This window comes from Austrofundulus limnaeus, unplaced genomic scaffold (genome assembly GCF_001266775.1).
Source record: "Austrofundulus limnaeus strain Quisiro unplaced genomic scaffold, Austrofundulus_limnaeus-1.0 Scaffold21, whole genome shotgun sequence".
NCBI classification, from domain to species: domain Eukaryota; kingdom Metazoa; phylum Chordata; class Actinopteri; order Cyprinodontiformes; family Rivulidae; genus Austrofundulus; species Austrofundulus limnaeus.
In genome coordinates, this window is record NW_013952423.1 from 2,397,868 (window position 1) to 2,412,003 (window position 14,136).

General features: G+C 39.9%; 2 protein-coding genes across 4 annotated transcripts in view; both read right to left on the reverse strand.

The window, feature by feature from the left end:
* The window catches only part of gtf2ird1 (GTF2I repeat domain containing 1), a 26,952-nt gene extending 23,561 nt beyond the window's left edge, over nucleotides 1–3,391 (reverse strand). For both annotated transcript variants that reach the window (XM_014004043.1, XM_014004042.1), the window contains exon 1: nucleotides 3,109–3,391. The gene's annotated coding sequence lies outside the window, so the exon portion shown is untranslated. The remainder of the gene's footprint in view (nucleotides 1–3,108) is intronic.
* A 1,602-nt stretch (nucleotides 3,392–4,993) lies between these two features.
* clip2 (CAP-GLY domain containing linker protein 2) overlaps nucleotides 4,994–14,136 on the reverse strand; it is a 25,613-nt gene continuing 16,470 nt past the window's right edge. The window contains exons 9-17 of one of the 2 annotated variants that reach the window (XM_014004044.1): nucleotides 13,008–13,295; nucleotides 11,470–12,045; nucleotides 11,338–11,395; nucleotides 10,770–10,853; nucleotides 9,974–10,130; nucleotides 9,459–9,618; nucleotides 8,534–8,722; nucleotides 8,320–8,383; nucleotides 4,994–8,177 (exon numbers count right to left, since the gene is read on the reverse strand). In XM_014004044.1, coding sequence (XP_013859498.1) covers nucleotides 8,161–8,177; nucleotides 8,320–8,383; nucleotides 8,534–8,722; nucleotides 9,459–9,618; nucleotides 9,974–10,130; nucleotides 10,770–10,853; nucleotides 11,338–11,395; nucleotides 11,470–12,045; nucleotides 13,008–13,295 — 1,593 coding nt within the window. In that variant the 3' untranslated portion in view covers nucleotides 4,994–8,160. The remainder of the gene's footprint in view (nucleotides 8,178–8,319; nucleotides 8,384–8,533; nucleotides 8,723–9,458; nucleotides 9,619–9,973; nucleotides 10,131–10,769; nucleotides 10,854–11,337; nucleotides 11,396–11,469; nucleotides 12,046–13,007; nucleotides 13,296–14,136) is intronic. The other variant, XM_014004045.1, reaches the window with a different exon arrangement.

The following is a 14,136-nucleotide window of genomic DNA, read 5'->3' on the forward strand; positions in this document are numbered from 1 at the left end:
CTATTAACTAAAGTATCACAGTGCAGACAAGAAACAAGAGTTTGTTATGAAGTTTTAAAAAAAAAATCAGGAAATGTTTGATTATTTTTAAAATTTCACCCAGACGGTCGCACTCAGGCTATATTTGCTTCAATAAATAATTCATGAGGCACAAAAAAAGAAGGATCTGACAATACCAAGAGCATAATCTGCTAATCTGAGCAACCTGCTGTGGTATTATGAAAAAATTTGTCCTTAAAATAGAAGCAGCAGAGCTGAAAAACAGAACGAGCCTCAGCTGAGGTCTGGTTCTAACGCATTGTGTCCAGTTCTTCCTGCATGTTAAAATCCCGGGCAAGCTGCCTGAGTGTCGTTTGGAGGTAACCTTTTAAGTGAATCTAGAAAATCCACTTTCAGGGGGACTCGGAGGGGTCAGTAACCCAATGAAGCTGCTCATTAACGAGAGCTGTACTCAGAATTGTTCCTGTTTAAAGGAGAAGGGCCGGGACGAGGCTGCAGCAGCTGTCAAACACAATTATCTGACTTATTAAAGCAGAAAAGCAACTCAGAGCCTCAGCTTTGATGTCCTGCATTAAAGCACGACAAGATAAAGCATTTAAATGACAGTAAACTTTAAWATTTGAGTATTTATACCCAATGTCTTGCCTCGGATAATTAGCATGTATTGTAACTGYGCTGATAAATAAAAACACACACCCAGAGGCAGATATTATCATTTTATCAAACTGTTTAGGCCTTTATCCTGGTAACCAGAGCTCACACAACTTAAACACGTAACGTCCAACAATGAACTGGTTTCATTCATTTAAAATGATGGTGTAATGCACAAACTGGGGAACCGGAGGTGGATTTTTATTACACATTTATTACAACTGAAACACATGCAAGAGAAAATAACGTGACTGTTTGCAGTGCGGATGTGTTTTTGTGTTGTTAAAACCCGTGGAGAGGCGTTTTACTGCATTCATATTCCACACAGCACCGGGCGTTTGGGCTGGGATAAACAGAACGTTCTGTCTGTCAGAAGATAAAAACCACGTGGAGCTGCTTTAAAACCGGTCCAAAGAGGACGGGAAGTGCACTCTGAGGTACGTCTATCATATTTCCTGCCCAAAGGGGCACGATCGAGCTAAAGAGAAGTGTTACAGATGTCAATCAAGCACAGCTGGAGGATGAGAGAAAACATCTGTTTGTTGGAAAACAAACACAACTTGTTCGCAATGTTTGTGCTAAAACTTAGCTATCATTTAAATCTGTTTCCTTACAAGAATAAATAAATAAAAAGTTACATTTAACACAAAACTCTTAAAGGTTWTTTTAAAATAAAACACACTCAGTTTTTCAGAAATCCAAAGCAGGACTAGCAGCAGGTCAGGGTGTGTCTGGACAGCAGCTTTTCATTACAACAAACATTATAATCCCCATGTTTGTTCCCCGTCTGAGGCTGGAGCTGTTTGTCATCCCTCATCTTGAACGGCTGCAAATCCAAGCAGGACCGATAACAAACTAAAGAAACTGCATTGCTTCCAAAAAAGCATCTAATTATTCAAAAAAAAAACATTCCTTTTGCAGAAAAAAAACCTTTAAGTCTTATAACTTCAATCAGAAATATTGCATAAAAGAAAACTGCAAGTGCAACCAACTAAATATTACTGCAAATAAACAATTATAGATTTTTTATTATGGATTTGGCCACATAATTAAGGGGTTTTAATTATTGTAGACTGTAAAAAAATGGTAAAAAGTACAATAGTTTTAACCTACCATTTGGATGCAAATGAAATAACGTCTGTTTCACTTCTATGCCCACGATATAAAGTAAAAAAATAATAATATTTACATTGTTAGTTCTAGTTTTAAAGTATGACATTTTAAAAAGATAACCTTGAACCACATCATATGCTGCAGTTAGAGAGTTTACTCCAGTAGTTTCCTAARTACACTGATGTGCATTTTTAAAATGCAGGTACACACTTAATGTAAACAAAGCAATCAGCTGAAGCTGACAAAAAAAACACAGGGAAGGTAAACAAATAGGTACAAATACATCAAAACTGTCACTTCTACATCCCAGCTTTGCCAAAGACCTGTTTTCATCCACTTCAGCTGTTTCAACATGTAAACAAACAAACAAACATTCATTTAAGGACACATTACACTAATATGAGAAAAACATTAYGAGGATTTTGTTTCATGGTTATTATTAATTTTGAAAACAACGAGTTTTTAAGTAAGTAATTAGTAATTAAACAGGTTGTGATCTGCAGTAACCAGCTGCACTGTGCGGTTCTGTTGAGTTTCATTAAAACAAACAATGACGCTTTCAAAATAAAGTGCAACAAATAAAAAAAATAATAATAATGTCTGGTTTTTAAGTAGCAGGGATTTAGATCCATTTTTCCCCGTGAAGCTAACAAAGTTTTACTATATGAATATATGAAACTATACACAGAAATAAGGAAAAAAAACTTTAAGTGTTATTGTCTGACTTTATGGTCAATGCGTGACGCTATCAAAGTAAAAGCTCGGCGTCATTACACTTTAATTAGATTTGAGTTTTTGAACAAGACACAACAAATGACAGCTGCCGATTACAAAGTGAGGTCAGGCTGAAGTTCACTGCAGTGTTAAAACTGTGACAAAAAACTCAATATTCACACGCGTTTAATGCTTTTACGCTCGAAGCCAGCTGGCTTTGTTGTTCTAGCTGCAACCTCCCAGTGATAGCGATCATTTCCCAGTCAGACAGAGCTTTATTTTATTTAAAAAAAACAGGTTAACACGCTAATCGCAAGGATAGAGTCTCTTTAAACTAAGGGAACTGTTTAGACACAGTGTTCCTTTGTGAAATCCACATTAAGTGACGAGTTCTAGCTAATTAGCTAAAGGCAGCAAAACAACGCTGAGCTAGCTAACTAGCCAGCATTGACTCGTTAGCATCTCATGCTAGCGCTAGCAGTTTCCTTTGATCTCCACCCCCCATTTCCAGGACACAAATTAAGGTTATAATCCGTAGAAATTCAAGGCGCAGACACACAAAAGCAAACACTCAAACGTAATGCACGTTGTGTGTGTTGGAGAATAGAAAATATTGTAGTGAATTCTCACCTTTAATTAGCGATTAAATAGCCTTGTTGCTCGCTGTCAATCCCGGTTTATTCCCCCCGTTTTAATCCATCAAAAAAAAAAAAAAAAAAAAAAAAAAAAACGCCCGCAAATCCCCATCCGCGATGCTAGCCGCACGGTCCGCTAAAACGTCGTAATCCGCATTCTCACGCCGAGATCCTCCACCACAAGTTTTAAGCTGTTATTTTGTGCGTTATTTTCTGAGTTTATTTCTATTTTTTGGCCCCCTGTTAACAGAGCAGGGTGTCTCTTTCCCCCCCTTTCTTTGTTCTGTAATCCAGTAAAATTGAAACTCATTCGTCTCCTGCTAATCCCAGCCCAGCTCAACAGCAGCATCCATTGGCTGCGATTTACATACAGGATTAGGGCGAAACCTTCAGGAAGCAAAACTACAAACGGAGCATATATTCCCTGCAGAATAACATGTTTTATTATTATTTTAGGACTCTTTAAATAACTACCTAATGCTAGGATGCAGGTTAAAAGTGCTTTAAAATAACCCCGGACATCATGAAGGTAGTTRATAATCCTAAAAATTATTTTTAGGATTAGGATCAGGCCAAAGCAGATAAATAGCAGCAGCAGGGATCTTGTGGTCATCCCTAAAATAGCTCCTGTCTGATTCAATGTAGGGTGAAGGTCATGGATGTGTTAGCAAAATATCCCACAAACTTAATTTTAATGAAGCTATAACAAAGTAATAAACATTGGATTAACATTTATTCATGAAGGGAAATTATCATAATTTATAGATGCTAAACTAAAATTAGGGGTGGTAGCTGAGAGTGATCCCCTTCCCCTGAAAATGGATCACACAAGCGCTGTCTGTTAGCAGAATATCTGGTTAACCACAGCATGGATTTTAATAAAACTTTCAATAATTAATAATTAGATGTAGACGTACAATTCATTGGCTTTTGGAATCAACTCGATTTAAAAATGGCCGCCACAGACAGTCAACACTRGCAAACATAAAAATAGGTGCAGCTCAGCCAATTTCACAGATATTGAGCTAGAATTTAGTTTGGTAGTAGCTAAACATTATCCCCCAACAAATATTTTAAATGCTACACATTATTTTATATWGATTTAATTTAACTTGGGCTATAACTGTTGTCTTCAATTGTCTGTCTGTTAGCAAAATATCTCAAGAACCACTTCACAGATTTTAATAAAACTCACAGAAAGTAATCGATGGATGCACAAGTGCAACTGATTAACTTTTGGAGCTGCTCCAGTTTAAGGCAGTCGCCTCAGGCAACCGAGCTTTGGAAACACAAAGTTAGTAATAAMTCAGCAGGTTTTACAGATGTTGAGCTGAAATCTGGCGTGGTAGTAGCTGAGAATCACCAACATCACATCTTGTGACATTTAACAATTATTTTCAAGGTTTGAGAAAAAACTTTATATATAAAAGTTCATTCCTTTTAATTTCAAGGTGATCTTTTGTATGTATCTGTCATGAAGGATGATGGGTGATACGTGTTCCATGAAGGAAACGTTTTGCTTTAATTTTTGTAATCCTGGTTCAGTTTTGTTTATTTTTTTCATGTAGGCTTTTTCCATTTTGTTTACTTTTGCAAATAATCATTTACTTATCCAGAGGTCACCAGTTAAACCAATCTGTCCTGCAGCATAAAAACTGGGACACATGGACGAGCTGCAACATTTGCCAAGGTCAGCCGTGAAGGTCAGGTTGTGTTGATTTAAYACTGGAGGTTTTAGCTTCACCACAGGATTATTACTAGCTTCAGAATGGGTTTATTTGGACTAAAACTGTGTGTAAATCACTGGACGATGCGTTTGACATCAGAGATTTAACTCCAGAAAAAAATAAAATAAAATAAAAATAAAAACACCAGTCAACTCTTCGCCACATTAATATTTAATGACTCAATCTCCAAAACCGCCGCAGCGATAATCCAAACAGTAGGAATTCCTCGAGCGGAGGAGGCCGTGCAGAATAAGGCTCCAAACGGGAACTGTATAACCGGCCCTGGAGAAGCTCCCCACACGCCCAAACGCCACGAACAAACAGAAGCTGACAAACACATACATCGAGATCTGGAAGACTTTACAGCATCATGTTGTTAATCTGAGGCGGTTGTTTGGCTTTCAGCTCAGGTGACAGCCCTTCAGAAGACTTAAGAAAGGCTCGGTAAAGCACTGCAGGTGCAGGTGATACATTAAACATGGCCTCCGTGCGTCGCTAATTAAAGATACTTTCTGCAAAGTATGAAACCAATCATTAAAAAAAGCTTATCCTAAAATGATGCCGTTTGCAACTCTGAAATGTGGGTCTGCACTCAGTGTAAACAAAACATCATTSCCTTTTTTAAGTCACTTTGGCTTTTTTTGAATAATAAATGCACTAATAGTCACACTTTTAATGTAAGAACATCCATATGAGAAGAATATTGTACAGACTTTGTTTCTTACTTTTTTTATTTGTCCCATCTTCATAACTTTGCAATGAGTACCTTTAATAAACACACAGGCGTGTCAACAAAAGAACCAATCATATAAGAAGTGTGCTGATACACATAAATAAATAAAAGTCAGGAATAATCCACCTACATCCAGCCTGTTCACAATTCTGAAGTCAGAAGGCTCCTCAGGTTTATCTTAACACGTTTTAGCACAAGTGAACAATCAAAATCAAAGATTTTGGGGGAGAATGAATTAGCAAGCACCTGAAAATAGGATTGGTCCGTCCTGGAACAGATCTTTTATCAACACAGATGATACGGTGTAGTGAGACGGCTTGTTTCATCAAGTTGTAGTGTCTGTCGATACATGGAGCAGCTTGTAATCAGCCAGAAGCACAAGCAGTCATCACTTTCATTGTGTTTAAATACAAAGAAACWTTTCACAACAGCACACAGAAAGAATAAAAGGCATTTAGTGTTTCTTCAATTTGTTTTTTTTTAAATCAAAATCCCACAGTTGCTCCTGCTCATTTATTCTGCTAACATCTGGGCCCCGTTCAGACCTGGTCCTTAAATCTGTCCTTTCAGGTAACTCTGAACACAGGTGTGAGGGGCACAAGGTGCACGATGAAGGATTAACCGTGTAGCCCAACAGTCGACGCGCAGTCACATGGTTCTTTTTCACACACCTTTCACCTGCAGTTAGTAGGAGTTTCTTACTTTGTGGGAGGAGTTGGCCCAAGATATGATTTTTATATAAATAGAGATTAATTTTAGTCATGATTTGAGACAGGAAGGTGCTAGCTGAATGAAATCTGAAGTCAATAAATGACGTTTACGTGTTCACAATCATTGTGAGTCATTGTTCTGTTTTAAACTGTACGTATACCGTCAATAAATCATATTTCTTTACTGTCATTACCTCCTCTTTTAAGTTGTCCCACAAGACAGATCAATCTGACCAATCACGGACTGTAGGGAAAACTCCGCCCACACCCAAGGAGGAGTCTCTGCGGATGAGTAGGCGTTTCCAAAAGGAAGGTGGTTCAGAACAGACACGCCTGATTGGACCTTTTTTTCCAGGGGAAAATCTGATTGGACAAGCATAAAGGGGGTGTTACCCGACAACCATACCTGATTGGATGATCGTTGCTTGGGGGTTTCTTTAGCTTACCCTTATACCCTAGCATCTGACTTTCATATTTATTTTCATTACATTTCGTTTTACAAACTTGCTGTTGTTACAGTGGTAATTAGAAGACTTGGAAATAATAACAGCGAGCAGTTTAGCTGCTAATATGTTTATATGAAGACACACACAGTGTCGGACCCTAAGTCTTCATTTGTTATTTCCACTTCTCTTAAAAAGCTCCAGTTTACATTTCAAAATAAGAGCGGCATCAGTCTGTAGCGTTTTTTTAAATTGTCTGAGACATTTTGAAATAGGGAGAACTAAATGTTTGGTTTTAATGATACATTGTGGGTTCATTGAAAAAAACAAAAGTAGTTTTGGCGCTAAAATTAATGTGAAGGTAGATAAAGTCAAAGGTGAAAGAAAAACAAAAGAGAAGAACCAAAAATACAAGTAGCCAATCAGTGTTTATGCTTCAGACACGCCTACTTTGAGTCTGCAGAGAACCTCCACACMAAGACAAACTCCGCCCACACCATGGGCAAACTCCACCCACACACCAACTCTGCCAATCACAAGTACGGATTTTAACCAGATTTTTGATGCAAGGTCTGAACAGGGCCTTTAGTTGGGATTATCCTAACAGCACTTGATTTTTGCCCTTTTTTATTTTTTTGTTTAGTTTAATTTTTTTGGATGAACTTCTGTCTACAAATTTGACACATGAAAACATTGTTTGGGGCACATTCGGCACGTTTGCGGAGGCAATGTTCCAAATAAAAAAAAAAGCCATACAATCTGACTGCAATTATTAGTGGATACAAAATACAACACCCCCTACCTTTTTTCTTTTACAGCCACACRTTAAACTTAGTGTTTCACATTTAAACGTCATTTTTTTGTGTGGAGAAAATAAATGTATTTGTTTTTGTGCGCTGCAGCTGGAGTTTGAATACRTACAGGAGCATTAGTTAGGTTTTTWAATTTAAATCATTGTTGGGTTTGTTGGGCCGGTCCAGCTCATCTACAGTACAGAGGATTATTACAAAGCAAAAAGAGCCAAGTCAAAGTAATAAATAAAACCAAAAACAGCAACTGAGTCCGCCAGCTTTTCGTTTGTCCGTCAGAAGTTTTTCTTTCCAGATAAAAGTTCAGATTTGTCAAAGTTCCCGTCGACTCGTAGATTCAAACCTTCGAACTACTATAAAGCATAAAAAGCTGYCGTCCTTTTATTTCTCAGCGGTTGTTTTGACTGATAATATCTCTTCATGTCCATTTTTTATAGAACTTTAAAGGAGCTTCTTGATTGGCTAATAGATGCCTTCTGCAACGACACATAAAATTGATTTTGCTGTTTTGGTTTTAACTGTAAACTGWAACGATCCAGGGTCGTCCATCAGGAGACGGAGCAGACGAGCCGTTTCCTGCATCAGTCCGGGTCGTGTTCACGCCGTCAMGCCTCGTCTCTGCTGCTTACATCAGTGTTGTGGCTAAAAAAAAAGAATGCATTAAGAGATTTATTACAGTAGCTGAAAGCTAAAAGGAGCAGAATTGGCTAAAACTAAACAGAGCAGATTAATAAAAGCCAAAAGTATCAAAAATAAAACAATGAATCAATAATATAAAAAATACCAACATCTGGAGAGCTGTCAGATCCCTGGTGGTGAATTCCATTTGCTGAATTTGCACCGTGAAGCTGAAAAACAGAGAAGTTTAATGTGGATGAAAACTTGTAGACTTTAAATTAATTTATAAATACATGGTCAGAAGTTAACCTGGGTCTGACTGCACAACTTCAAATTCTTTTTACAATAATTAGATTGAAAAAGTGTTTTGRAATTTCCACCTGGCTTTTGTCAGGATGTTTCCTCATGGCCTGGACCAGCTGATCCACTTCCTGGTTGTGCTCCAAGGCGTTCCTCAGGGCATCCTCAGTGCTGAGCAGCCGCTGCCGCAGGCGGCTCACCTCTGAGTCCAGAGCCGACGGTTCCAGCATGGAGAACCGCCGGTGGTCCGGTGAGGCCCGCTCCCGACCCTGAACAACATCCAGAGTCAGTCCATCCAACCATCTGTACGTCCGACTGTACATCCAACCATCTGTACATCCATCCATCTGTCCATCCAACCATCTGTACGTCCGACTGTACATCCAACCATCTGTACATCCATCCATCTGTCCATCCAACCATCTGTACGTCCGACTGTACATCCAACCATCTGTACATCCATCCATCTGTCCATCCAACCATCTGTACGTCCGACTGTACATCCAACCATCTATACATCCATCCATCTGTACATCCAACCATCTGTACATCCAACCATCTATACATCCATCCATCTGTACATCCAACCATCTGTACATCCATCTGTACATCCAACCATCTGTACATCCATCTGTACATCCAACCATCCATCCATCCATCCAACCATCCATCCATCCATCCATCATCCATATGAAATCATCCATCCATCCATCCATCCATCCATCTGTACTTCCATCCATCCATTATTCATATGAAATCATCCATCCATCCATCCATTTCATTATCATGGTTTAATAGTTGCATCTTGGAGCCATAAAGTATAAATAACAGTAAAAAAGTCAAAAAACAAAGTTTAGAAACAAGAGACAGCTGTCTTCTCAGTTTCAAAGGACAAACTAGTCAGAGTTTGAGGTAAAAAAGATTCAGATCATTTCCAGCTGAACTGAGTCATAAAACCAAGCTGCCGTCAGTAAAGCTGCAGTGACATCATTGTTTTGTTCTCACCAGCAGAAGCAGTTTTTCTCGCAGGGTTTTGATGTCGTCCTGAAGTTTCTGCTCCTTGACCCTCCACTCGGCCTTGTGCACCTCTCGGTTCAGGTCTTTGTCCACGTCCCGCGAGTGGCGATGGGATTCCAGGAGCAACACCCTYAGTTCGTTCAGACTCCTGAATTAAAAACACAATCAACAACAATCCTTTTCTGTTCCCGGAAACTAAAAGTTCATTTCTTCCAATAATTCTTTTCAAATGCATTTTAGTGTTTTTTACTGCGTACAGAAAGCATTTCCTTCATGAGAAAATACAGTTTAAATCAAAGGAACTGACCCAGGACCTGTTTGCAGACTTATATTAAATACAATAAAATCAATAAAGTGTYTGTTGCTTCCAAGTAAATGTCCATTATCCAGCTGATGATGAAAGTCCTTCCTCACATGGTGTCTGTATGTGGAAGGATCTCATCTTTCACTTCAGTTATCCGCAGAGAGCCGAGGCGTGTTGCAGAAATCAATAAAGCCATTACCTTTCTTTCTTCAGCAGCTCCTGGCTAATGCTGACCAGCTGCCCCGATGCATCATGGGACTTCTTGGTCATGGACTCCAGCTCCGCCTCCACACGCGTCTTCTCCTTGGCGAGGGCTTCAGCTTTCTTTTCCCCGGAGCGAACTTTCCCCTCCAGAACTAAAGCAAGAGAAACATTTTATATAATCTAGATTTATGCTTCTGCACGTCTCGTTTCCCGCCGTCTGAAACAGTTTACCTGAAAATAATAAATACTTGCTAGAAAAGGTTTCTACTTCTACAATGTTTTTTTGGGATCATCATATCTATGGAGGACCGACAGTGACATAATTAGACGTTTCAGTCCTCCATTGATATAGTCAAATTTAAACTTAAATTATGCCTGATTTCCACTTTCATTATTTTATAATTAGAATATTTTCAGTTATTGAACATGAAATGTCACATTTAAACTCTATGCTTTTATTAAAACAATAAAAAAGTCTTTTCTTTGGAGTTTAAATTGTTCTTTTTTTCTTTGTAAATTATTTATGATCCATTCTTCGGAGCGGGTCCAACATATTTTAGCTCCTTTTGATGTGACAGRTTTTTCAAAAGATGTCTTTAGTGCTAATCAAAGAAGAGACGAACAACCGTTAGTGAACTCAGGATGATACAAACACGCAACAGTCTCAGGAAAGGTTACAACCAAACATTAAACTCAGAACGTCTGTGTACACAGAGTGTGTGTGTGTTTGTGTGTGTGTAAACATACGGGATCATAAAATTCAAGACATTTTTATACAGCAGATAATTTACCTCCAACCTGAGATTTGAGGGCATCCACATGAGAAGTGAGAGTCGAAACTTCTTTTTCTCTTTTCAACAACTTCTCCATCGTTTCTTAGGAGAAAACAAACATGGATTTAAGACATAAACCTGTCGGTTCTTCAACTTGTTAGAAGTTTACTTGACTGTTTCTACGTTCATTTCTCATTTATCTAAAAACTGAGGAGCAGAAACAGTTTTATGGAAACAACGAAGCCTTTAGAGTAGGGATGCACCGATATGAAAATTTCAGCCGATATTGATATCCGATATAATTATTGCTGTTATGGCCGATAACTATCACGATTATTACGAACCATTACGATCACTATCATGATCAAACAGATGCTGCTCAACCAAACATCTCCCCTCCCAAAACAGAAACACAAAGATAAAAAGTGGGAAATCAATATCGGACGTTAATATCGGCCCAGTTTTGTATATCAGACCGATACAATATTCTAAAAAATGATAAATATCGGCCGATATATCGTGCATCCCTACTTTAGAGATCTCATCTCTGTAGAAAGTCATCCTCATTCATCGTGGAACCAAATACCTTCAACATGTTGTTTGAGCTTCAGCTTCTCGTCTGATATTTCGTTGTCTTCTATCATCTGAAAAAGAACAAAGTTGTGACACGTCTYGTTTCTGCAGTGAAGCTCAGAGGAGTTTTGACGTCGCTGCGTACGTTTGCATCGTGAGACGTGTAGCGGTCGGCCTGGATGGCCTGCAGCTGGTTCGCCGTCACCCTCAGCTTCTCCTCCAGCTTCTGGATCTGGTCCTGGCTGTCGGCCCGAGCCTTCTGCAGAGCCTGGTAATCTGTCATCTTCTTCTCCGACAGCTCTAGCCTGTCCCGCAGCTCCGTCGTGGTTTGGTCCTGCTCCACGTGGAGCTTCTCCATCTGCGCCAGCCGGGCCTCTGCCTTCTGTAGCTTCTCCGAGGCCTCGGCCAGGGCCGCCTTGGTGCTGTGAGCTTCCATGTCGGACCTCCAGGTCTGGCCCCCCTCGGCCAGCTGGTCTCGGGCCTCCTGAAGGCGAGCGCAGAGGTCCTCGCGCTCCTTGATGAGGATGGCGGCTTCGATCTGGTGTTTGGCCTTGAGGTTCTCCACCTCCAGCTGGTGCTCCATCTTCAAGCCCTCCAGGGTGGTCCTCAGCTCCTGGGCATCCTGCTCCTGACCTTGTGGGGCATCCTGATCCCGACTCAAYGATGCCTTCAGTTCYTCCAAGGATCGCTGGTGGTCACTGACTAAAGTGTCAAATTTAACCTGTGTAAAAAGAACATTTCTTTAAGTTTCATTTTAGGAGGAGTTTGGTAATCTGGTAAACTGTGACCAGAGTGAAACCGAACGGTTGCACTGTTGCATGTACGGGATGGACACAGGCGACATGTTACATGTGGAAGTAAGCTGACTAACATTACAGACATGAGGACAGAAGGATGAGCTTCTGTCAATGACGACACCCAGACTCAACATGGGGAGAGGGAGAAACTAGCAAGTTGTCAATAGCTGTGTTTCCATCCAATTTTAATTTTAAGCAAACTTTTAAAATGTTGCAAGAAAAGAAATGCAAATCAGACGTGTTTCCATCAACTGGCTTTGAGTGAATCAACCTCAAGCGAGCATAAAAACTTTTTTGCGAAATTGAGAAAAATTTTAGAATTTTGCAGTTTCCATCCAGCTTTTCTAATGTGATACTTGATTTGACACCTGATTTCCTGAAGGCAGTTAAAGAGGCAGGTGGGAAGACATGAGTCGAGTCTAGTGGAAAGGTAGAGCTGGGTGTCATCTGCATAGCAATGAAAYTGAATGTTRTGTTTTTAGTCAAGAGGGAGGGTGTAGATGATAAATAGGAGGGTTCCAAGGACAGAGCCCTGGGGCACACCAGAGGAAAGTGAGTAGAGTTCGGAAAAGAAGGAGTTGATGTTGTTTTTGCCATTTGTAAGTTATTATTGTTGTTATTGCTTTTTTTTTTTTCAAAAAGGGGCAGATATAAGACTTTTTCTTCTTTCTGCTGCCTTTCATTTTATTTGTGTATTTTTTACTGTATAAAGTATTTATTTTGTAAGGAAAGGAGAGGGAGATTAGCAAAATATCTCATGAGACACTGATATTTGATGCACGTCCATAAGCGATTAACTTTTTATATGAACCCATTTCAAGATGGCTGCCGCAGCTAACTGTCACTCTGTTTTTTTTACAGATCCTGAGATCAGATTTGTTGGTACCTTCCAGGAGTCCATCATCTCCACGTTCTCCTTGGTGGCCTGCTGAACCTTCTGCTTCACCTCGCCGAGCTCCAGGTTCTGTTTCTCCACCAGCGCCCTCAGCGACTCCACCTCCTGCCGGCTCGCCGCTAACGCGCTCCTGCACTTCTCGCCGCTCTCCTGCGGGCCGTCGCTCTCCGGGGCGTCCACCCGTCCGAGCTGGGCCTGGAGGTCCTGGACCTCGGCTCTTTTGAGGGAGAGCTGCTCCTCCAGCTGCGCGATGCGACTCTGCTCCTCGACGGTGGTTTGCTGGAGAAAGGGAAGAGATGAACGTGGGTTGGGAGTTCCGGAGAGGTTTCTCCGTCAGCTGGTGAAGAAGAGAGGGGGCGGAGCTTTAGAGGAACTACTTCTCTGACTGACAGGTGGAAAAGCTGGCAGCACTGAGAGCAGAAACAGGTCAGGCTTCAGGAGGAGCTTCTTGCAAAGACTCGAGCCAGTAAAAATGGACAGAGATTTCAAAGTTTTGTCTAAGTTTTTGGCTTGTTGGAACAGCTCGGCTCCTTCTTGTGTAAAATGATACAATGACTCCAAAATCTGCGCCTTTTAGAAGCTAAATAAACCAAACAGGAACTAATTTTAGCTCTTTTTCCTGCAGATTTTCTGTAAAATATTCAGCTGGTTAAATGATTTTTTAATATTCCAGCAGCAGGTGATTTTTGATGCTTCCAGATTTAACATCTCCACAAGTTTTTTTTTCCTTCAAATGGATAATTAGAGCTTCRATTGCAGGCTGGAAGCTAAAACAACAAGCTAAGAGGCAGAGTTGTAAAGTAACTAAGTACAAATACTWTGTTACTGTACTTAAGTAGAATTTTTGGGTATCTGTACTTTACTTGAGTAATTYATTTTCAGCCTACKTTTTACTTCTACTCCTTACATTTTTAAAAAAGACAAGAAGTAGAAAGTTGCTACTTTTATTTMATTTTTGCTTGTTTTCATTGCAGCTTGTTGTTGTAAAAAATAAAAACTATCCATATAAACTGAGCCTCCTAGATAGAGTGAATTTAACTGTGGTTGAATGAGAAGTATAAATATATAAAACTCTGATAGTGTATTAGTTTGTACACAAACAAATCCTGTCACACTCCAG